The sequence below is a fragment of the Periplaneta americana genome, chromosome 5 (assembly GCF_040183065.1).
Source record: "Periplaneta americana isolate PAMFEO1 chromosome 5, P.americana_PAMFEO1_priV1, whole genome shotgun sequence".
In the NCBI taxonomy this organism is placed as follows: domain Eukaryota; kingdom Metazoa; phylum Arthropoda; class Insecta; order Blattodea; family Blattidae; genus Periplaneta; species Periplaneta americana.
Window position 1 is genome coordinate 65,839,693 of NC_091121.1, and position 24,931 is coordinate 65,864,623.

At 35.8% G+C, this 24,931-nt stretch overlaps 1 protein-coding gene across 1 annotated transcript in view; it reads left to right on the top strand.

The window, feature by feature from the left end:
• The first annotated feature begins 16,484 nt into the window (after positions 1-16,484).
• LOC138699784 (GTP-binding protein REM 1-like) overlaps positions 16,485-24,931 on the top strand; it is a 405,969-nt gene continuing 397,522 nt past the window's right edge. The window contains exon 1 of the mRNA XM_069825933.1: positions 16,485-17,075. Coding sequence (XP_069682034.1) covers positions 16,542-17,075 — 534 coding nt within the window. The 5' untranslated portion in view covers positions 16,485-16,541. The remainder of the gene's footprint in view (positions 17,076-24,931) is intronic.

Sequence of the window (24,931 nt, forward strand, 5' to 3'; positions counted from 1 at the left end):
ATTACCAATTCCATTGATGCTAGATGACGTCGCAATCGATATAACGTCTTAAAAGTAAGAGATTTTGTGTCATCGTTCCGAGGTATTTTTATTGAACTGCCTTCTTTCCAATAGAAAACGCGGTATATTCATCAACAAACCCACAGAACAACTCGAAATTAATGCCACATCAACGGTATCAAAGAAAAAAAGTACGAGCTTGAGTATTATCACTCGATACTAAAATTGTCCTTGAAAAACGAGTTGAAATGGAAGCATGAAATATTTCTGTTTCAATCAAATTAGAATGAAGATCTAATAAAAATCGATTCTATTGATATAATTCTCATTTTCATAAGTGGTCCTGAGGAAACTTACTGTGTCGCAGTCACTTCTGTCATTCAACTTCGCGAATGCTTTATACATTATACCTTATATTATAAATATTGATTCAAGCAGTAACATGAGCAGCAGCCAGGAAGTCAAAATGAGGATAGCAATGGCAAAGGAAGCTTTTAATAGAAAAAGGAGCATTTTCTGCGAACCTCTGGAAAAAGAACTAAGGAAGAAACTAGTGAAGTGCTTTGTGTGGAGTGTGGCATTGTATGGGGCAGAAACATGGACATTACGACGAAGTGAATAGAAGCGAATAGAAGCATTTGAAATGTGGATATGGAGAAGAATGGAGCGCGTGAAATGAACAGACTGAATAAGAAACGAAGCTGTGTTGGAAAGAGTGAGTGTAGAAAAAATGATGCTGAAACTCATCAGAAAGAGAAAAAGGAATTTGTTAGGTCACTGGCTGAGGAGAAACTGCTGCTGAAGGATGCACTGGAAGGAATGGTGAATGAGAGAAGAGTTCGGGGCAGAAGAAATCAAATAATAGACGACATTAAGATAAGTGGATCATATGCAGAGACTAAGAGGAAGGCAGAAAATAGAAACGATTGGAGAATGCTGGGTTTGCAGTGAAAGACCTACCCTTGGGCAGAACACTTACAGTATGTATGTATGTATGTATGTATGTATGTATGTATGTATGTATGTATGTATGTACGTACAGCTCGATTCAGCGTTAATGGCCCCTGTCCTTGGTTGTTTGGCTAGTGAGCGAGCTGTGTGTTGCGTCATAAGAAAGAAATTTAATCACAAATGTACATAGGAGGAGAAGAGGAAGTAGGAAGAATGAAAATAATATCTATGCTCGAAGCTGAGGAACACTCATGTCAAGAATATATGTCGTCTTGGCATTGTTTATGACTTTGTTTAGTCAACAGACGTAGTGGTTAGTAACGGGATGTGTAGAAGAATATTGTGTTTCAAGACAGAGTGCACCGCGACATGATAAGAAGGAAGTGTTAGGTGTTGAGACTGCGCGGCCTGACCTATGTGACCCAGCCCGCCAGTAGTGATGAGTAACTCGCTCTTATTTAGTCTATTTACTTTTGCAGGAGCCAAAATCCCGGAATAATGCTGTATGTATGTATGTATGTATGTATGTATGTATGTATGTATGTATGTATGTATGTATGTATGTATGTATTATGTATGGGCTATTCCATATGAAATCGATCAGTAAAAAACCTCGCATTTTTTATACTCTAATTTTTTCCATACTTATACAAGGTGCTGAGGAGAGTGAATTTTCAAAAATATACTATCGAAAGTCAAACGGTTTTCGTATTATTGAGCGACAAATTTAGCGTATTTTATAAAAACAAGCCTCTTTCAGCGCTCAGAACTCTGGAACCATTTACTGCAGAACGTTGAACGAGAGCTCATTTTGAAGCTGACATTTGGTAGGTTATGCTAAGAAGTAATCCTTATTTTTATTGTACACAAGCGACAGATAATCTGATTTTACTTACTTTTAGGCTTTTTGCTCATTTGTAAAAATATAAAAAAAATTGAGAAAAAACCTTGCATTATTAAGAGGAATTAGGCATTGTTTGCTTTGTGGTACGGCAATAAGTTTCGAGGGTATTAAATAAATTATTTTCACACGCCTAGATTTGAACGGCGCAGTACCGCCGAGAGCTGAAGATAAGCGAGCGTTGGGCGTCATTTTACTCCAGTGTTTATGAAAACCTGTGATAAAGTTAGCACAGCCATGCGCTGCTGGACGACACATCACGTGTTTATGTCTCCTGGCCTTGCTTGCCTAGGCTAGCTCCCGCCTCACAGTCAGCTGGTTAGTTCACGCGCGTACTATCTGTTTTCTTTATTTGGTATTTTCAATACTTTCTTATCAACGTACCATCAGTAGAAAATATGTGTTTATTTGTACTTTCAATGCGGAATCTATCTACATATTTTTTTAAATATTTTTTCCTTGGCAAAGGCGTCTTAATGAGGAAAAATCTAAATTTCTCCATTTCCATAAAAAGTAAGAAAATCTGTTTATATGTCAATATAAACTTTAATTTCTCAGCATCAAAATAAACCATGATTTTGATCATTGGGTGAAAGGGTTTCGGAGCTACAACAGTTTAAAGTTGCTAATTTTATGAAAATACGATAAATTTAAATATTTTTAATTTAAACACTATGAAGTTCTGATGCCTCAAACTTTGCACAAAGCATTGTATCACAGTTCTCTACGTACAAAAAAAGTTTCATTGTATTTACAAATTGTAAGATCAGTTTTCTCTATATTTCGGTCGATTTGAGATGGAATAGCTCGTATGTATGTATGTATGTATGTATGTATGTATGTATGTATGTATGTATGTATGTATGTATGTATGTATGTATGTATGTATGTATGTATGGAATGTATGTATGTATGTATAATACGGGAATAATACCGTGACTTTGTTATGAAGTACATAAATATGGGGTAACATAGTTGACGTGCATATTGTAGATGTTTTACAGTGTTTTAAAGTTGTCTAACTTCTAACTGCTCACAGCCTAAACTTCTGGTTGAGTTGATAAATAATTGAGTGTCTGCTTTGTGTTTCCTTTTGCGGTCGCCTTGGCGACCAAGAGCTTCCCTGCCCAATAAACTTCGACCAAAAGAAACATAAATAACAACATGTTGACTGTGAGAACTGCTTGCAATTTTATTGTTATCTCGGGAATCAATCAATGTCTCCCGAGGGCATTTGTCACAGAGCGGATGGACGTTCTGACTGATATCGGACTCAGGTGCACAGTACACGCTGAGAGCCAATGCGGTCAACAGGATGTTCAACAGGCTTCTGTGTTCTTGTCTTGCAATTTTAATAAAGTCATCAACACTACTACCTTAATTGCGCTCGAATTACATTATTTTTTTAATAAAAGTCAATGTTTACAACTCTGCTTATAATATACTATATACTAATTTGTACCAAGTATTATAAGTTACAATAATTTATTTGTGTTGTAACTTATATTTCAACACAGAAAAACAGCAATAACTCGTAGTAACTAGACCTCGAATTTTAGGCTAAACGACTATTTTTCTCCATAAGGATAAGCTAAAACTTGTAAATTATCTTGACGTTGTACATAAAATATAATGGCTTGGAAGGTTTTGTGGTGCCTAAAATGCCTATTTCGCCAATTGTTACCTTTTTCAAGGTTTTAAAATCTAAAATGACTACAGTGGAAGCTCTTAAGTTCGACATCCTATAGTTCGACTTCTTACTTAGGCGAATTAGACACGCCCCTATACGGGCACTAAGAAATGGGTTTGCCATTTGAATGGGAATTGGTTCTGTGTCTTGTAGTGATACTTTTGTTAAAGGAAAACAGAATATTTTATTGATTAGGACATACATATTGATCACTGATTTTAAATTAATGAACTCTTCTATTTCTATTTGAGAATTGTGTCGTTTGTGAAACGTAACTGTCGAAACCCACTATGGTACTAGAAGCGCATACACAAGTCTCGGGGCGGGCAGGAAATGCAAGTACAGTACTGTATTCGTTGATGGATAACCAATAAGAATTTGTATTCATTTCACCTGTCACACCCACTACCCTTATTGGACTGAACTTTCAATTCTGTTTTGTCGAACTTAGGAGAGTCCACTGTGTTTATATTTTGTTAATGTGTTCTTTTTTTATTTTTCGTGCAGAAATGATAAATTTAATAAGGTTTTGAATATTATGGGCTGGGTTTGATTCAAGAGCTTGTAATAGTTTGGTTGTAGGAATTAAAAAAGTTCTTAGAGAGTAACAGATTTTGTTGAGCACTTGAACAGGTAGCAGGAATAAGAAACTGCAGTGTCCCGTGGAAAGATTTTCCGCTTATAAAATGGCTCTGTCTCACAAAAGGCAAAAGGCTACAACCGACTATTTTTTCTTAGCTATCTCAACTTAATTATAATTCTTTACATATTGCATATTGACTGAATTGAATTACATTAGCTCATAAATTAAGTTAATACTTTCTCGTATAGGCTTCATCTCAGATTAAATAAACATATACTAGTCGTTAAAATTTAACTGAAGTTTATCGCTGGAGAATCTTTAGTGTATTGTAATTATTCATAATTTAAATGTGTGTATCTCTATTGTATTAATTAAGGCTGGTTGAGTGGAAGAGAAGGCCTTATGATCTTAACTCTGCCAGAGAAAATAAAATATTCTATTCTATTGTTCACAGTTACCTATATTTACACATGTATTTCTATGAGACTGTGACTTAATAGCTGTTTGTCTACGGCAGCCGTGGCGAGAACGTGACTCGCGAGAGATTGTGGCTCGCAGTGATAGCTGTGCATTTCTCTTGCTTATAGCCTCCGCCAACCCCCACCCTCTCACTCACTGAAGTCAAACTCCGTTCCATTTGTATTTGTCTCTGACCTGCGAGTGGGATATGTCTCTCTCGAAACCATGTACGAAAGTTCCAAGTAGGATGGGAGGACGCATTTTTTGCTGTCAATATGATGAGGATATTAAATGTATGATTTGTTCACAAGTATTAGGAGGAAAACGGTTGTATAACATAAAACGGCATTATACTACATGTTACTGATGAAACATTAAAAGGTTAAGTGTTATTGTTATCATCATCATCATCATCACCATCACCATCATCATCTCTACATCAACCCTTTTTCAGCAGATGTACGAATATTGCGGTTAGCTCTTCAATTTGAACTCACTGATTTACTATGTGATGTCAAATGAAAGCTAGATGTAAGGACTTGACAAATGTTGAACTTTCAAATCTTTGCCAAAAAATAAATATCCGAAGCTTCGTTCTTTCGCTTGCTCTGTTGAAGCCATGTTCGCTACAACTTACATTTGTGAAAAATTATTTTCAACAATTAAAATAGTAAAAACCAAATTTAGATCACGACTGACAGACAAATACCTTCGTGATCAACTGCGACTGGCAGTAAGTTACTTAATTCCTGATTTTGAAACTTTTTCGCAGAGACATTCTGAAGACAGTTAATTTTAGGTTGTGATATTGTTCATTTATTGTTTACTTCTTTCTTCGTTACACGCACTAAACATTAGTTTGTAGCCTTGTACTGTATAAAATTATATTTAAGTGCTTGACGTAAGGAAAATGAAAATCCGTTAATAAGTCAGACAGTTGCTTCACTTCCCCTTCGGGTGTCCGCCTCCCTCCATATGCGCTATGCACGTTGCAGGTTACACAGTGGCTCGGCGCACGATTACATTTTCGCCACCGCTGGTCTACGGAATAAAACCACAGCCACCTCCATTCTCCACAGATTAGTATACTGTAGTTTGATAGAAACAACTTGAGCGAGCATACCAAGATGTTGGAAATTATGTGTAGAGTCCTACGTTTTATTACTTTGAATATAAATTAGGTGTACATGGATCATACTAGTTACGTTTTGCGAGCCAGACCTATTCAAGGCTGTAATGTGGCTGTCTCTCTTCTTCGTTTCCTGTGTTCACATCTGCTTATTCTTTTGTCTGGAGGATAGTACTCACTTACAAAATATACTGTTAACATGGATTTAATAACAAACTAAATTAATAATTATCTGAAGCCAACTTATGCGCAACAGAAGATTATTCTCACAATAAGTAAAACGCATCTACAGGGATATCATTCTATTTTTACTTCAATTTTTATTGTACCTGAATTTTTTAATGTACTTCACTCTCACCCCTTCTACTAATGAAGTTCAATCGTACTCCACACAGAACCAAGGCCGAATATATGCAGTCAAAGTCGCCTTACGGGCATAGCAAACAGTATTGAGTTAGTGAGTATAATGCATTCCAGAAATATTGTCGCGTTTTCCAGTGAAGAAAGAGCATTCATTATTGAATCATATTTTCGCACAGATACTGTGCATCCGTTTGCTTACGCCGCATCCCGGTTTCTCCCACCCGCTTCTGCTCGCCCCTCTGTAAAGGCTAGTGGCTGGGCTGTCTTAGCTCTTTTCTGAAACAAATTAATTTCTGTTAGGAATTGGACGTCTACGTAATATTATACAACTGTTTAAAATAACTTAAATAAAAGGGTCTCGTTAAGTGATCAACTGTCACGTGATTTCCCCCCTTTCTACGCTCCTGCGACATAAACATTTGGACGGACAGTAGACAGCATGTCTGAGTCATTTTATCTTTTCGGATCGGGCAGAAATGAAGATCGAATTTACAGCACGTAATGTACTCTTTTATAGAGTAGGTACAGAATTATTTCAACATGAGTTACTGGTACGAAGAGCGAAATTGGAATTTGGAATTAGGTAAGATAATATGCACAAAAGAACTGAAGCCTCTATCGAAATGAACGGCCACCATTTTCAAAAATGTGTTTAAATATCCAATTTATGACACTAGTCAACAGCATTTTTTGTGCCGACAAACAGAATGCTGATTATTACCAAGTCTGATGCGCTGATTACGAATATGTAATCAGACTTTTTCCATCACGTCAGGTTTCCGAGCACTGCAACAATGTTGTATTTTATGAAGAGCCATAAATACAGTGCTGGCGGGAAGTAACTAGGTATTATTAATTGGCTGTGGAATTTTTAATATTGATGCAACCATAATGAAAATTGTGTGTGCATGTAAATCATTAAATAGATTTGAACTTTTGCGCGTCCGTAGTATAGATGGTGACCGTGAGGAGCGGTTCGCGCAACAATAGCAAAGATGGTCGATCACCTGTTTGTTCGCGAACGAACTGCACGCTATGAAGTGTGGAATTCCGTTGTTTTCGTTCAGAAATGGTGCCATACAGAGAAAGGAAGGAATGCCACAATCCATCCAAAGACAATAAAGAATTGGAAGGACGGATTCGGGGCATTATCACCAATGCCCCACGCAACTTCCTCCAGAAGACTCTGGATTCCATTACCGGCCGCTTGAAGAAACTGGTGGAAGCCACAGGAGCCTACGTTTAATTTCGACGTATGCATACGTATTCCCATTTAACAATGTACACATGAAATAAATTTCAATAATTTAGCTTTATAAATATAGAATTTATACACATTTTTCAATACCTAGTATACATGTACCAAGTCCCTCTTCACTTGACACATCTGAATCATGGTTTGTTGATACTTGAAAGAAAATATAGTAATGAAAACAGAGACAGTCACTCTGTATTTTGTTTAGTTCGGGTGTAGAGGTTTTGTTAGTAGTGTGAACTGTTCTGTGTGAAATGAAATGAAGAAGCAGAGGCGTAGTTGTAAAAACTTTCCGAACCAATGGTATGGCGTGAACAAAAGAACCACGAAGATGACTGTTATTTCTGCTTAACCAATGTTACTGGATTTTCTTAAAAAAAATAAGAGACTCATTCAGTTTCCTAATCTCCCATCAGCTATAAGACCATTACTTCATGGAGAAAATTTACCTGTTACCATTCCACCTTCTACATGGCAAGAAGGATCGGAATCTGACATAACGTCATCTGATGATGTGCAGCCCTCTACATCAAGGGATGACGTCTACATTCCAGATGAAGAGAGAGAAGAAAAGCCACATTTAACACATAGGTGGAACTCAACGATCTGGTACGTGATTTGTACTTAACTAAACAGCTTCTAGAATCTCGTCTTCAGGAATGGAAGGTGCTGGATAAAGATACTAATGTTTCAGTATTTAGAAACATAAATAAGGATCTATTACCATTTTTCATAGTTACAGATTCTGGAGTTTGTACATGCAGCGATGTAAATGGACTGATTAAAACTAGGTATTACACATAATGCTGAAGAGTGGTGCTTATTTATAGATGGTTCTAAAATTAGTCTGAAAGCCGTTTTGTTACACAATCGTAATAAACATTCCTATATATATTTGTAGCATACAGTGCAGCAATGAAAGAAACATACAAAAACATGCGTCGTATTCTTGAAGTCATTAAAATATGAAAACCATTGTTGGCATATTTGCGGCATCTTAAAGTCTTCTACATGGAATGCAGAGTGGATTCACTGATATGTTTTTTTCTGTGCCTTTGGGACAGCGGAGATACTCAACATCACTATATAATCAAGGAATGGCCAAGAAGAGAAGATTTCACTCCTGGGAAACATAATGTAAAATTTAAACCTTTATTAGACCCCAAAAAATATATCTCCATCCTTTACACATTAAATTAGGGCTCATGAAGAACTTTATGAAATGTATGGACAGGCAAAGGTTTCAAATATCTACGGAGAATATTCCCTGGCTTGAATGCTGCAAAATTAAAAGAAGGAATATTCATTGGACCTGATGTTAAAAAAATGATGCGTGATCGATTTTTTTTTTAGAAAAATCAACTCCAAACGAAAGTGTAGCATGGGAGTCATTTAAAAGTGTTGTGAATGAGTTCCTCGGCAACAAGGAGGAAGAAAATAATGACAACTAGTTCAGAGTCTCTTTCAAAATATAAGAATTTTGGATACAGGATGTCTGTCAAAATTCACTTCCTGCATTCTCATTTAGATTTTTTCCTAAAAACTTGGGTGCAGTGAGTGACAAATAAGGAGAACGCTTTCACCAAGACATTTTATAGATGGAACAGCGTTATAAAAAGGAGATGGGATCCATCTATGATGAGTGATTACTGCTCGTTCATAGAAAGAGAGAATACTAAAACACACAGAAAAAAAGTGTTTTAAAGCGACGCCTCCTTCCACTACCTAAATGTAAATAGCTATTTACAATATTATAACATGAAGGATACTTTATTTTTAGTAATAACACCACTATAATAGTGAAAGACTATGTTTATGCATTCTGCATTAGATATTAAAAATGTGGAACTGCTTAGTTACTATCGAACTTTTCTGAAGTGTAATAAGGGTAATAACTGAAAATCTAAGGGCGCTGCTGAAAAATGGGTTCCATTTTTGGATTCAGCATGGCAAATATGTGGATAGTAACAATGTTTCACATCGGCACAATTTTCAAAGTTAATATTTGTTGACTAGTGCTATTTTTCAATTTAAATTTACTCTCTATTTTACGCTAATGTGCTGTAGACAATATAATATACACTGCAAAATAAATACGTCCGAATGGATAGCTCAGTTCGTGAGTAAAAACACTTTATTGTTAATACTGTACTATATTTTTATTAAAGAAAAACCTAATGAAAATTATCAAACTCAAAATCGTGATATTTCCTAATTTACATAGATGGATGAACTACTTTTCTTCCCTCCTCTTGTAAAGTGATTTGCTTGTATTTTAAACCAGTATCATCAAACTCCGGTCGTGGAACGAGGTAGCAAACAGTGTTTCCGGTTCTCAAACGTTAATCCAAAGGTATAGCCAGGTTATTATTAGAAATTTTAGCCCTAGTAAAAATAAAATGATGTGCCGGTACATTCTAAGATGTAAGATGCAGATATAAGAAACTCACGAACATACTGTATATCTGTAACTTATAAAATTATATGTAGGGCCTAATGATTATGTCGCATGCATCTTCGTATTGAACGCTATCGGGTATGGTTTCTTTCTTTCTTTCTTTCTTTCTTTCTTTTTTTTCTTCTTTCTTTTTTTCTTTCGGCAAATTTGGCACCACTATAAATTTCAAATTTTATAAGAAACTCACACGAACATAGTCTACTATATATCTGTAAAGTACAAAATTATTTGTAGTGGTTATGTCGACTATGTTGGAAATCATCTTTAGTTTGAAGCGTAATAATGAAACGCCAACTTGAAAATAACAATCTGGATATTAGACAGCCAGTGTTTCTATGCTGTTAAAATAATCTACCGCAAAAGTGTTCCTTTGTATATTTTGACTAGACTAGAATTGTAAATTAAGTCAGTTTGGATAATATATGAGAGAATCCCATATTGGAGTCCATAAAATAATGTTCACTGGAAGTTTTAAACACTGTTCTAACAGCAACTGCTACTTAGTCGTTGCCCGTACCGGAGAAGAATCTGAACTGCTGTGGCCCTTCATCACAGTTGCTACAGATCGATGCGTGTTTATACAGCTTCGATGTAAATAGTGTCGCTTCACAGTCAATGTTTACTTGGTTGCTGAAGTAACACATTACTTACAAATATGTTTTTTTAAGAAAAGAGGAAATAAGAAAGAAGAAGAGCCTTATTTGATATCAGTTTGAGGGATTATATCTTCGTAATACGGTAACCCTCAAAAGGGCCTTGATCAGTATTTTCTGGCTGGATAAGCGATAGTCTCTCATCACAACTTACGGCATGTATGTAATGAATGGAATGGTATGTATGTATGTATGTATGTATGTATGTATGTATGTATGTATGTATGTATGTATGTATGTATGTATGTATGTATGTATGTATGTATGTATGTATGTATGTGTGTGTATGTATGTATGTATGTATGTATGTATGTATGTATGTATGTATGTATGTATATGAATGCATCCCCTAATAATTGCGTTTATATTTTTCGTCTAGTCTTGCAGAATATCTCTTGGTGACGAAACCAACAAAAATAATCTCCTTTCCATGTGTGTCCTGATGATATACTCGATATGCAACTTCGAAATGTTGAATATTATTATATTTAAGTTTATTATTCGTGCAATAACACAATTTTCGCGCCATATTTACATTATAAAATTCTTTGTTTTCTAATTTGGATTTGTTTCACTTTGTAGCCTATATTTGTTTTCTTTCCTCCCGCTTTGATTTGGTTTATAGATTTATATTGATTTCTATCTTTTTATTAATTTTTGTCTTTGTGTTCTCTTTTCTATGTTTGTTGTTTTATGTCTTCTTTGTGTTTTGTGGGTTATTCCTGCTTTTTTTTGCACTTTTGATTTTTTGTTTTTACGTGTGTTTATTTACCATTTTCTTGCTTTTTTCCCTCTTCCCGTACTTTTGTCAACTTTTAGTACTTTCGTCCTCTTTTCGTAGCTACTTTTGTCCCCTTTCGTACTTTTATATTCTTCTTGTGATTTCGTTCGTTTCTCGTGATTTTGCCCTTTTCTCGTGAGTTTTTGCGCGTCTTGCAATTTTGTCTACTTCTTGTATTTCTCTTCGTGACTTTGTCCCCTTCTCATGATTTTTTCCGCTTCTCATGATTGTGTCCACTTCTCATAATTTTTCTACTTCTCGCGATTTTGTCTCTTTTCGCGATTTCCTCCTTTTCGTGATTTCGTACATTTTCGTGAAATTGTAATCTTTTCGTGATTTTGTTTAATTTTCGTGTTTTGTTCCATTTTCGTACTTTTGTTCCAGTTTCGTGCTTTTGTAACCTTTTCGGGCTTTTTTTTTGCTCTTTTCATCTTTAATCCCCTTTTCGTGCTTTTATCCCCTTCCATGGTTTTGTCCTCTTTTTATAATATTGTCCCTTTTCGTACTTTCGTTCCTTTCTCGTACTTTTGTTCCCTTTTCGTGATTGTTCCCACTTTAGTACTTTTGTTTTTTTTTTGTTTTTTTTTTTTTTTGCTTTTGTCCCCTTTTCGCGTTGTTGTTTCCCTTTCGCGATTTTGTTCCCTTTTCGCGATTCTGTTTCATTTTCACGATTTTCTTCCCTTTTCGCGATTTTCTCCCCTTCTCGAACATTTATTCCCTTCTCGCGTTTTTGTTCCCTTCCCGCGCTTTTGTTCCTCTGTTGCGCTTTTGTGCCTTCTCGCGATTTTGTTTTTTCTGGCGATTTTCTTCCTTTCTCGCGAATTTGTTTCTTCTCGCGATTTTGTTCCTTTCTCGAGTTTTTGCTCCCTTTTCGTGCTTTGTTGTTTTTGTGTTTTTCCATTAATGTGAATTTGTTATTTATTATTTTTATCCTGGTTTCTATTACCCGTTTGTCTGTTTCATTTCGGGTCCTAATTTTCCTATTTTGTTTTGCCGTGCATCTTTTGAGTTGAGTTTCTTGTTTTTGTTTTTGTTATTTAATATTATTTTGCGTTTTCTGTTTCAGTTGGTATTTTTGTGTGTATTTTCATCTTTCTCCTCCATTTGTGTTTATTTAATCTTGCACTTTCATTATTCAGTATTTGTGATTTTTGTCCTGTATTGTACTTTTATGTTGTGTTGCGCTTTTCGTTGTGATTTTGTTTCTACATTTATAATTCTTGTTTATATTTTGTGCTCTTTTATTATGCTAATTATTCCTGGCAAAAGTGCATAAAATAATCAGAATTCACTGCACTGTGTAAACCTTCCATGAGACACTGGGATTCCTATGGCGACCTTTACATTACGGGAAGCGAATATAGCCATAGAGTGCAAGTCGGGTATGACAATGGAATAATTATGAAATATTTTATTTCGATATACCTACATTCGCATTGCTTTAATACACGACGTTTCGTTGAAATTTAAAAGAACTTTGGGATCATCCCGTAACAAATGCACCGTTTTTATACGCGTGCATTATATGCAATTTCGTAATATCGTGTGTACTTACGTAAACACAACAGAGGGGGACATATTTAGCAATAAAAGTGGATTTATACCGGCATTGAGTGCACCTATTCAGACTGCTGCGCATATAGATTCCCGTATGTTTATTTACCAACATTCGTACCTATCTGTTTCCCTGCTCATACTCGTACTATCGCTGAAAGCTTTTCGAAACACTTGAATTGCTTTACGAGATAGAGCTTCGTATCGACCACATTCTCGCCACAAGCAATGAATTTGAGAAACGGATCATGAATGCAATTAAAGCGATTACATCAGTGGATAACTGCTATTCTGATAATGGAAGATATAACTCTCTCGGTCCAGGTTTTGATTGAAACTCTACCTCCGACATCTTCCCTAGCATTTTTAAACGACTAAAGCATTTTATTTTGTATTTAGGTACGAAAACTAATTAAGAATAACGAGCTCTTGTTTTCAGTAACATAAAACAACCTAAAAAATAATAGCAGCTGCTAACGTAGCTCAGGTGATAGCGCGTTTGCCTACTGATCAGAGACTGCATAGAGGTGTGGGTTGAAATCCTGCTTGGGATGATGATGATGAGGATGATGATGATGATGATGATGATGATGATGATGATGATGATGATGATGATGATGATGATGGGTTTTTCCCAGGTTCTTCCCAACAGTAAGGCGAATAATAGGAATTCCGTGATGAATTCTCAGACGTTACCTAACGAAATAATATATCGCTGTCACCAATTCCATCAACGATAGAATGGTAATCTCGCGGTTGATTTAGCGTCTGTAAATAATCAAGTGAAATAACTTTCTGTCTTATAACTTGAGTAGGTACATTGTTTCTTTCTTTCTTTCTTTCTTTCTTTCTTTCTTTCTTTCTTTCTTTCTTTCTTTCTTTCTTTCTTTCTTTCTTTCTTTCTTTCTTTCTTTCATTGTATGAGGAGTATTGGGCAGTAATACAAGTGTCCATATGAAACCTTCACAACTTCAGATGTAAATAACAAATTGAGATATGTCTGAATGCGGTTTCCTGCATATTAATCAGAAACTGTCAAAGTTTTTATGGTAATTTTGTTGTATTGTTGAAATGTGTTTTCTGGTTGCAAGTGTGAATTTGGTGAAATCTGACACTGAAGGAAATGTGGACACTAGAGATGAACAACGATCGAAAAAACGAGACTAACAGCGCCCGCAAAGCCGAAAACCCGCACGACAGTGTTGTATTACGTAGCGTCCTTGACGTAAAGACTTGTTGTGAGTCTTCCGAGACTCGATATTGTGATCAAGTCCCGAAGTCAGCAGTTTTTTTATACCTGTCTGAACTTTTATCTACTTTAGCAATGTTATATAGGCAAATAGCCTATTCGAAACATCTCTACCTTTCAGTGTATAATAATCCGTTCCCGAGTCTTTATTTAATTACTAGGCCCTTATTAAAAGGCTAGGAATTTTCTTTTCATATATATATTACGATCAAGTGTGTAATCTCAAGTAAAAAGATATTAATGTCATGTTTTATGTTTCTTAGAAGTGCAAGTTTATTTGAGAATTGTTTTTTTTATTTATGCAACCATAGGTAATATCATATAATAGAACCAGAACATTTTGATAACTAAGATACTGTTCTGTTTTGTCTTTTTGTCTCATTTAAACATTTATGTTATTTATTTTAATGTTGTATGTTATTCAAAGTTACGAAATCTTTCCACGCCGATCAAATGCTATTTCGAGAATGACGAGCGAGACTCGAAGCGCAGCGAGAATGACGAGTCGAGACTCGGAAGACAAAGGCAGCGAACACAGTGAACGAGAGCGGCAGTTAGTTTTGTTCATCTCTAGTGGACACCTTAGGACAGGAATGCCAAAATTCTGCACATTGTGCAGTTGTCTCTGTACAATGTGCACTTTCTATTTCCCTACCTGCAGGGAGTGAATCGGCTTGGAGTGGAGCGCGACAGGGCTGTACAGTACCTGAAGTATCAGATCAGCTTTTGTTTCAGTAACACAGTTTTAGTACGGGTGCTGATTGAGCTGTGACTGTGAATGCGTTATGAAAAATAAAGTGAGGAGTCCACAGATATAATAAAGAGAAATCACGAATCATATTATAACACAATTGTCATAATGTTTTCCTCAGCCAACAATAATTATTTTAAAATGAAAGGCTTTCATCAGCCCATGTCGTGCTTAATAATTTTGTGACAGTTTAGATGAGATTAGTAAAGTTCTCAAAATATATTATTATTATTATTATTATTATTATTATTATTATTATTATTATTATTATTATTATTATTGAAGTATAAAACCGTCGTTTTTGTATAGCCGATTTAGAATTTCAGTAAAATAAATGTAGCAACATTAGCCACTCTTGTTCAGTTGCTCAGTGAGTAGACGTTTGCGATGCCGTTACGTTTGGATCTAATAAACACACAAGCCTTGTTGTGAAAAGACTGATTAACAGAGGGAATGCGTTGTGAGTGGTTTTTAGTTTAATGTTTAACCATTATATTCATATGTATATGTTAAACCAAATCGCTACAATTTTATCATTCCCTAGCATTTATTTGTTTTTATCACTTCCCTAGCATTTTTTCTTTGTTTGCCAACATTTAAAACTTCAAATTCTTTACAGTACTATAAAACATGCTTTGCGATCGTCATTTGTTTACCGCATAGATAGTCAACTGAAAAATGGCGGCTCCGTTCAAACGTTTTGGTGAAGTTAACATTAGTGAAATAGAATTTTAGTAAGTCAATTAATATTTTATTGTATTAGAGTACTTTATTTCTTCTAATCTTTATGCACTTTCTCCTAATCGTGTTTATAGTCAATTAAATCCCACTCGAGTTTTGTTTTTCTCTAGATAAATCAAAACCTCTAGTGAGATTACTGCAGATAACATATTTTCATCAAGGGAGCAAGCAATTTGTAACTGAATTATAAAGAACTAGATGTACTTTGAGTGATAGTGCCTAAAACGAAACCTTCCAGAGCAAGTCTCTTACGAAACATGCTTCCCGAGATCGAAATATTCACTACAGATGGTGAGATTTTATTTCGAGATTTGTACGAAGGCCCATTATCTGCTGATAAGCGATTTATCTCTGTAACAATGATTTCATTACACATTTTCGGTTAGTTTTCTTAAATTTGATGTAGGCCTAATTTCCTTTTAAATTAAAGTAATCCCTTACAGATTAGTGTAATTTCAATATTAATTTTAAATTATTTTTGAGTAATCAAAAATAGAAGTCTCTCTTTTGATCAGCCAAGTAGATTGAGCTGTTTTCAATTGTACCAACTACTAGGATCCGTTTACCCCCTCCTCCTCTATCTCCTTTTCATTTAAGAATGAAGGTAAATCGAACCTTGGAAATGAGTTTTCCATTATTTTAACAGCAATGTAAAAATTCCAAACTCTATTGTCGTAAGTTAATTTTAATTTGAAATGCATTTAAATTGCACCTTGCATTCAAATCACTATGTTGTATCTCGAGTATGGTAATGGGAAAAAAATATATATATACGCAGAACTTAATAATGTGTCGTATAAGTAGCTATGTTAAATCAGAACTAATGCAAAACATGTGTTCGATACGAAATGTATAAATAAAGATGCGAAGAAGCGAGGATGTCGTGGCCATGCGCCGAAGCGCGCGCGCGCGGCATCGTATATAGCAGAGTGGAGTTGGAGACGCGCTGCAGTGATCAATTGCGTTGCTAGGCGACCACATGTGCTCCCGGATCTGCAGGTTGGCCGTGGTCATGTAGTTGCGATGGCAGCGGCCTCTGTCAGACATTTCCAGCCTCTGAAGCGCCCTTCGGAGGCCAACATCACCAACTTCCCAGACACTTTCAAGGACTTCTTCTCGCGGATCAGTGAAAGCGATGACAATGATGAAGTGATTGTCGCGATGCTGGAGGACAAACTAATACCACGGGCGGGCGACGACGCCGCCAAGAACTACAAGCGACACCAGATGCGTCGCGGCGCAGTTCCCCGGCGCTCCTTTCACAGGCGCTCCTCGGAGTACCACAGTCGACCCTCGCCGGAGACCGTGGCGGCGTTGCCCGTGTCGCCCGCGGTGGCCCGTCGCCGCTCGTCGTCCATCGCGGTGGCGCGTCAGCCGCCAGATCTGAACCGCTTCCTCATGGCGGAGCAGCAGCGGCCCTGGGGACACATCACCCCCGGCCCGTCCTCGCCCAGCGTCCGGCCAGTCTCGCCCCGCGGAGGGCGGCACGCCCCCTCGCTAGATAGCGGCAGCTACCGATCTCGGACCTCCTCCATGCCCGCCGTGCCGCGACACAGAGTGAGTCCTGGTCTACACTAGTTCCTTTCCGATTCGTCGTGATTTTGCCTCGCTCATGAGGCGCCCACACCAGAGGTTCCTGCAGTTACTGTAGGAATTTCCCGAAAGATTATATTGGTCGATGATTTTCTGATGATTTATGCTATTGTGATTGGGAACAATTATGAATTCTTGAAAAAAAAATGTGGAATTGTAATAAGAGGATTGGAGTACACTGAAAAAATTTAACGCAGCCTAAGAAAATTAACATGCTCGTGTATGTGTACGGAGGCATTCAAAGTTCTTCTCTACTCAGACAGTAGTTGTGTGCAAAACTCCTTGAGAAAGAGATTAGTTGAATGGAGCCAAAATGCTCCTATTTTCAGCCCTGAAGTAAGATAAAATCGTCTAATGCAGTTCCCTAACAGTCAACAAACATTATGGACAAGTGGATATGAAACTGTGCTGCGCAACTCCTTAGATTAGACTTTCGGGTAGGGACGTGATCGAAGTTTTTCTGCATAATTGCAGTTAAAAAAAAACTACGCCCTATAGACCTCTAACTAATATCTTCATAACTGCAGTATTTTTTTTATCCTAGACTGGGAGGCACGGGAATATACAGAATGTTCCAGAAACAAGCGACATAACTTCAATAATGTGTTCCTCGTAGGCTATATAAACAATGAAAATAGTTTATATGTACATAGGTCCTGAAATGCACAACACGTGCTAACCGTAATGCCTTTATCTACCACAGGTGGTATCACACTTAGTTCTTCACACTACCCCAGAGGAGATCTTCAAAATGTCCGTCTCTTGCCTCAATACAAATACCACATTGTATTGAACAGTATTTTATGTTGCAAGAAATAACCTGTGGGCGATAAGGACTTTGCGGTTAGCACGTGTCGTTAAAGTCCCGGGCCGTGGCGTCGTGGTCTAAGGCATCCTGCCTAAGACTCGCGTTACGGAATGCGCGCTGTTTCGAGTCCTCATGGGAGAAGAAATTTTCTCCCAGTGTATGGGACAGGTGCCCACCCAGCATCGTGATGCACTTGGGGAGGAACTATAGGTAGCGAAATCCAGTTGCGAAAGCCATCTATAACGACTGGGGGGCTCATCGTACTAACCACACGATACCTCCATTCTGGTTGGATGATCGTCCTCCTATGCTTCGGCATGTGGACGTGAGGCCAGCAGCCGGCTGGTCTGTCTGGGCCCTTCATGCGCTGTAGCGCCACGGATTATTATTATTTATTATTGCGTGTTGTGAAAGCCAAGAATTTCCGTATCTCTGTACATATAAACTATTTTCATTGTTTGCGTATGGAGAACACTCGCCTGAAGTTATGTCGCTTAATTTTGGGACACTCTGTATGTAATGGTTAATGTAGCAATAGACGCAATAAAGATTTTAAACTGCTGGTATAAACAATTACCCAACTCTGCATGCCAGTGGTCTCGTCAACTGGATGGCCTTCGATTGAAACCACGACCATCTCCAGATTAACCGATAGAACATATGAGGGACTCACAACCAGAGTGGACCAAGTCCACCAGTGATCAGTTTGTGGATTAATACAATCTCAGATGAAGAAAACTTAGATTTATTCATTGCCATAACAAACAAAGTCCATAACTCATTTGTTACTCCACAGAGGGCAGCATTTCCTATGGAAGGTGAAGGTTGCTAAGCGTGAGCCAGGAATTTTAAGACTCAATATCTCAGAACTATTCCAGATGGACTTGGTCCACTCTGGTTGTGAACCCCTCATATATGTCGACCAGCACCGGGAACAAATCAGTATGCCAGCGTTCTCGTCAACTGGGGTGCTTCTACTGGCGCCGGTACATGGCCGTGAGCTTGTCATATAGGGTGTTAATGAACAATGTCACAATGTTTTCACTGAGTAAAGAGGGGTCATAGACAAGCAACTTGAGATGTGGAACCCATGGTTTCAAATTTCCATGTTATGGTATAAAATTTCCAAAGATTATTTATTAATGCTACTGACTTCTACCATTTGAAATTATACGAAACAATAGACGAAGTTGTTTTCGGTGATGTCAGTCACTAATAATGCATTATATCTTTAATAAAAGAGTTACATTTGAATCTGGTGCACTTCTGTAACGATTTAACACAGTAGACATAGTATTAGAGTTGAGTGAAATAAAGTATCTTGTTCGAGTCTCGTTACTGACTTGTATTAGAATTCGTGATGACAATAACTATGGGCATTCAGACGTGTTTTTTTCCACATTTTTAACATATAGTTTTTGTTTTTGTGTTTGCTCTCTAGAAATGTCGAAGATATCTACATGAAATTTTTCATGTAAATTTAGCATAACAGAGTTCATAAATACTGAAAAGAACATTGAAATTGATTAAATTGTTTATTCACAATACAAATCTCAATTCTGGATAAAAATTTAGAAAACGAAAACAACATTGCATTGAAGTACAAATATCCATATATTAATCACATTGGACCGTAAGGTGAATGCCAGGTAATCTATGGCGAATCCTCCGCCTCATCTCGCCAAATACCATCTCGCTATCACCACTCTCATCGACGCTAAATAACCTCGTAGTTGATACAGCGTCGTTAAATAACAAACTGAAATAAAAAAAATTAATCACATTGAAGAATTTCTCACTTCCTTGTATTAATAATGAGGAGAAAATTATTTTATGCCGAAAAATTACTGATATTTAGATCGTTTTACATGAAAAATTAATTAATTAAATTTTATAATTATGAATTCTGTGGTGTTCGGGTAAAGAGGAGTAAGTCATTCTTTTTTTTTTTGTATAGATGGAATTCTGTTTTCCAGATGAACACACAAGTTAAATTATACAAGCGGGTGTGCAAAAATCAAAAGAATACTAGCATTTGGTGTGTTTTATTTGTGTACAAAAATATTTATAATAAGGGTTCGAAGTTTAATTTTCATTTATTTAGAAACTCATTTTTATGACTTATCTCCCTTTAACCAAACAGCACAGAATTAATAAAAGTAATCATTTTAATCTGGAGTACAAATTTTGAACCTACATTATATGAAACTGGCAAAAAAAATGAAGAATCCATCATTCTCAAGTGTCATGCAAATTTTAATTTCAATAAATTTTTGAGATATTGGTACTTTAATGTAATGTTATTTTAATTTTTCATACATTTTATCCAGAATTAAGATTTTTTATGAAAAACTATTTAATCAATTTCATTGCACTTTTAATTTTTAATCACTCTACTATGTTAAATATACATGAAAAATTTCATGCAAATATCTTTGATATTTCCAGACAAAAAGAAATAAATAAAAAGTATATTTATGTTGAAAATGTAGAAAACTCACGTCAGATTGCCTTTAAATACAATTCGTAATGCACTACGTGTGCTTTTGCTTGTGAATTTTTCAAATAAACTACAGAGTGTAGCTATATTTTAAGGAAATAATCTTCTTTGTACGGAACAGACCCAAAAATTCCGTAAACAAAGTTTACAGTGAAAGGAAAATTTAATTACATTGCTGGAACTGGCAATTTGCAGCATCTGTTACAGCACAACCTCTTGCTTCTCCGTAAATAAGTCCCATGTCGGTAAGTTCAGCAAAAGTGCAACTAATTTCCATTTTTGTAACGTCAAATTTATTTAGAGTAGTTTTAATATCTATAAGTAACAAAACCATCACTTGCTACATTAATTGACAATAGATAGCTCAAAACACAGGAGAAAATTGGAAAATTCTGTTGATGATTTATTAACAGTGAGGTTACTCTCGATCACTAAGAAGATGTGAAGTCATTCTAATACAAATTGTAACCTTATTTCTCTTTACAATTTAATTTAATTTTCGTGATCATGGTTTTCCTTTCCCAAAATACCCACCTAATATCCCCCTACGCTTTGTGCGTTGTTGTCCATTAACACCCTGTGTTGCAGTTACAATTTGGAAGTTAAAATAAAAAGAGTAAGTGGAATGAAATTTCTAAAATTGAGGGAAGTTTGAAAACCCCGACAAATTATCCGTAAATATTGAAAAATTTATTGTAGGAATTTAACTGAGCTTATCCTTGAAGAAAATGATGCAAAATAATATTTTTCAGTTGTTTACTGCACAGTCGATCAGAATTATTAATAAAATTTCGAAGAAGTGACAAGGAAACTGAAGAATCCTGAGAAAATCTTATCCATTATTTTCGCGTAGGAATTCCGTTGTGTTTGTCTTGTGAGAAGATGATAACATGCAGTTTTTCCAGCCATTTTGTGAACAGATAGTAAATAAATGGTAGAATTGTTGTAGGGAAAACATTTGAACCTCGAGGAAACCTGCTGTAGTACACTGGTAGCTTGTCGTAAGAATACAATATTGAGTTTCTTTTCTGAGATAATTTTGCAGTGCAACTGTTTCGACTTGGTTTCTCTACAAAGTGAGTTAATGGCATTGATGTTGATAGTGACGACGTTAAGAAAGCTACGTTCTCTATTTGAAAAGATTATTTTATTAATTTCATTTTCTTTATTCTATTTTGAAGACGATGCAATGTAGTAGTTCACAGTTGATAATTATTAAAATGATGGAGTTAATGATGGGAGAAACAGGGAAAACCCCCATATAATCTCTTTCTCTACGTAAAAACTTGCACACATTATCAAAATAACTGGCTTCAGCGTGTTAAGCGAATATCCACTGCAAGAATCTATAAAGAAATCTTCAATTACAAGAACACTTAGGCATCCCGCGAAGAAATGGCAAGAAATCTGTTGACTGTAACATTTCTTGTAGGAATATAACTTGTGAGGATGATGGTGATGACCTTATTGTAGGAGATGATATAACGTCGTATTTTCGAATTTTCTCTACGCATATGGTAAGAATAGTGAAAGATTGGAATTATGGTAGGGGAAATTGAAGACTCTAGAAAAATCTGCCCCATATGTCTATATGGAGAGTTTTTCTTAATATGAAAATGTTGCGGTTCAGCTGCTTAGATATTTTTCTGCTCAGATTAATGTTAATTAATCAGCAGAAGAGACGGAAGAACTCAGAGATAAACATGCCTCTCCTCTCCAATCTTCTTTTACTTGATCCAAGAAATGTTACGTTCCCTGCAAGTGATATATTGAGTAATTTTATATTGCTTTCTTTGTCAGAAAAATACAAGTGTTTATTTATTTATTTATTTATCCATCCATCCATCCATCCATCCATCCATCCATCCATCCATTTATTCATTTAACAGGCAAAGCCCAATTACAATGTTCAAGATTAACAAAGTAATTTATAAAACATAAACAAGGGAAAAGAAACATACTCTTATTAAAAACTGAAACGAAATAGAAAAAAAGGGAAAGCGAAAAAAAAAAGAGATAGGAGGATAGTGGTATATAGTTCATAACGATGGCTAAAAAGTGATACCTCATAGATAAGATAAGATAAGATAAACTTTATTGCCAGAGGCAAATATGCATAGACATTGTCAATAAAATACAAATAAAATACTTTAATACATTAAAATTAAAATAAGTAAAAAATAAAATGCATTATGCAAGATTTCAAAAGCCCCCACGTGCATCCTCAAGTCTGTAAGGACACAAATGTATTAATTTATTTTATATACCCCCTGAATTTAAGAGTATTGCTTGTATATTTAATATCCTTAGGCAAGGTATTGTAAATTTTAATACCAGAAACCATTTAAGTTCTGCTAATATTTGTAAGGTGGTGTACCGGAATGCTTAAACTAGCTTTATTACGAGTATCATAAGAATTAAAGTCACTGTTTTGTTGAAAGTCAGAAATATCTGAATAAATTAATATGAATATCTACAAATGAATTTTCAGGTAAATGAGAAAGTTATTTAAAAAAATAATTTCTCTCAAAAATAAACAAACATTTCATATATGTTTCTACTTTGTAAGATCATCTACTCGAGGATAAAATATTAGTTAACTATCCAATTTTGTGAACACAATAATGATATAGCTATTGTAAACAATAATGTACCGTAGTTAAACTAAATGATCATTTTTCTAGATACGAGTTATCACTTCTTAGCCATGATATACGGTAAATGAGAAGATCGGAAGGAAAACTGACTTAGCTACTTCATTAATTCCTAGACATATCTTCACTGTCATCTGTTAATTTAATATTCCTCCCGTTGATTATCAATTACGAAGAAACGGTTAAACGATACACACTAGCCGAGAAATTCGTCTCTATCTTCGTTGTCCACTAGAAAGCCCATTAAGTTCTTGGAAATTTAAACGCGGTTGCGTAGTGTTGGGATAGTGGTAAGCCCTTTCTCCGATCCACGTCACTTTAATTGGTAAAAGGTGGGAGTTCGCCGCAGTCTGGAGGAGAACCCCGTCGCTGCAATGCTCTGGTCGACTCTGCCATTCATGTTAAAACTTTTTTCTCTCTGCTCGAAATTCAAACTAGCAATGATTCGTGAATATTCAATCTCTGGTCAGAAATGATGAGTGGAGATTTGGCAATGTTGGGCCAAAAGGAGAACAGTAGACTGCCACATAATCGCTGTGTTCACTGTTCTGCTGGGTAAATGTAGTGACTGCCGATGCACTGCAAGTGGCGGGAAATTACAGGAAATGAATTTCAGGAGTTTCTAAGATATGAACAGTTAAACAACTACGTTATGATGTAATATTATGAAACAAACAATATGAAAGTGAAACCTAAATCAGTAAACGTGTATTGTAAACACAATTGTATTTTATGGCGATAGTTTATTTTACATTGAGCAAAGTATGAAAGGTTCACATGCTAATTTAGCGAACGAAATTTATGTTTAATATAATCCACCAATGTGGTGCACTCGTATGTAATTCCACATGTATAATGTAATGTAATATAACATAATATAATATAATATAATATTAGTCCCTGCTGTGGAGTAACGGTTAGCATGCCTGACCTGAACGAGATGGCCCGGGTTCAAATAATATTTGGGTCAGGTTACCTGGTTGAGGTTTTTTCCGTGGCTTTTCCTCAACCCATTAAGAGTAAATACTGGGTAACTTAAGGCGCTGGACCCCGGACTCATTTTGTGGCATTATCACCTTCATATCATTCAGACGTTAGATAACCATAGCAAATGATACAGCGTCGTAAAATAAAACATTATATATAATATGAGCGTGTGGTAGTTTCACCGTTAAGGCGTAATGTTCCAAGCTGGAAGTTTGCGGGTTCGATTCCGAATGGGGTCATGGATTTCCTCCATTAATCTAATCCTTTCGGCCGCACTATGGTTCTGGATTTTACTCAGCCTCCGACAGAGATAAGTACCAGGAGTATTTGCTTTGGAGTAAAGACGACGGGCATGTCGCACTGACATTCCACCTGCCATTAATGCCGATTGTTTGTATAATTGTAAACCTTAACCTACCACTACTGCAATATATGATGTTATATGATATATGATATACTATAATATGGCAATATGGTGTAATATGATATGATATGATATATGATATGATATGATATGATATGATATGATATGATATGATATGATATGATATGATATATGATATGATATGATATGATATGATATGATATGATATGATATGATATGATATATGATATGATATGATATGATATGATATGATATGATATGATATGATATGATATGATATGATATGATATGATATGATATGATATGATATGATATGATATGATATGATATGATATGATATGATATGATATGATATATGATATGATATACACTACCGGTCAAAAGTTTTCGATCACCTATCACAACTATGGATTTGTGATCAAAACAGGGATTTCGTTTTGAATATTCTATCATATTGCCATAATGCTAGAGAGAGAAAATATTTAT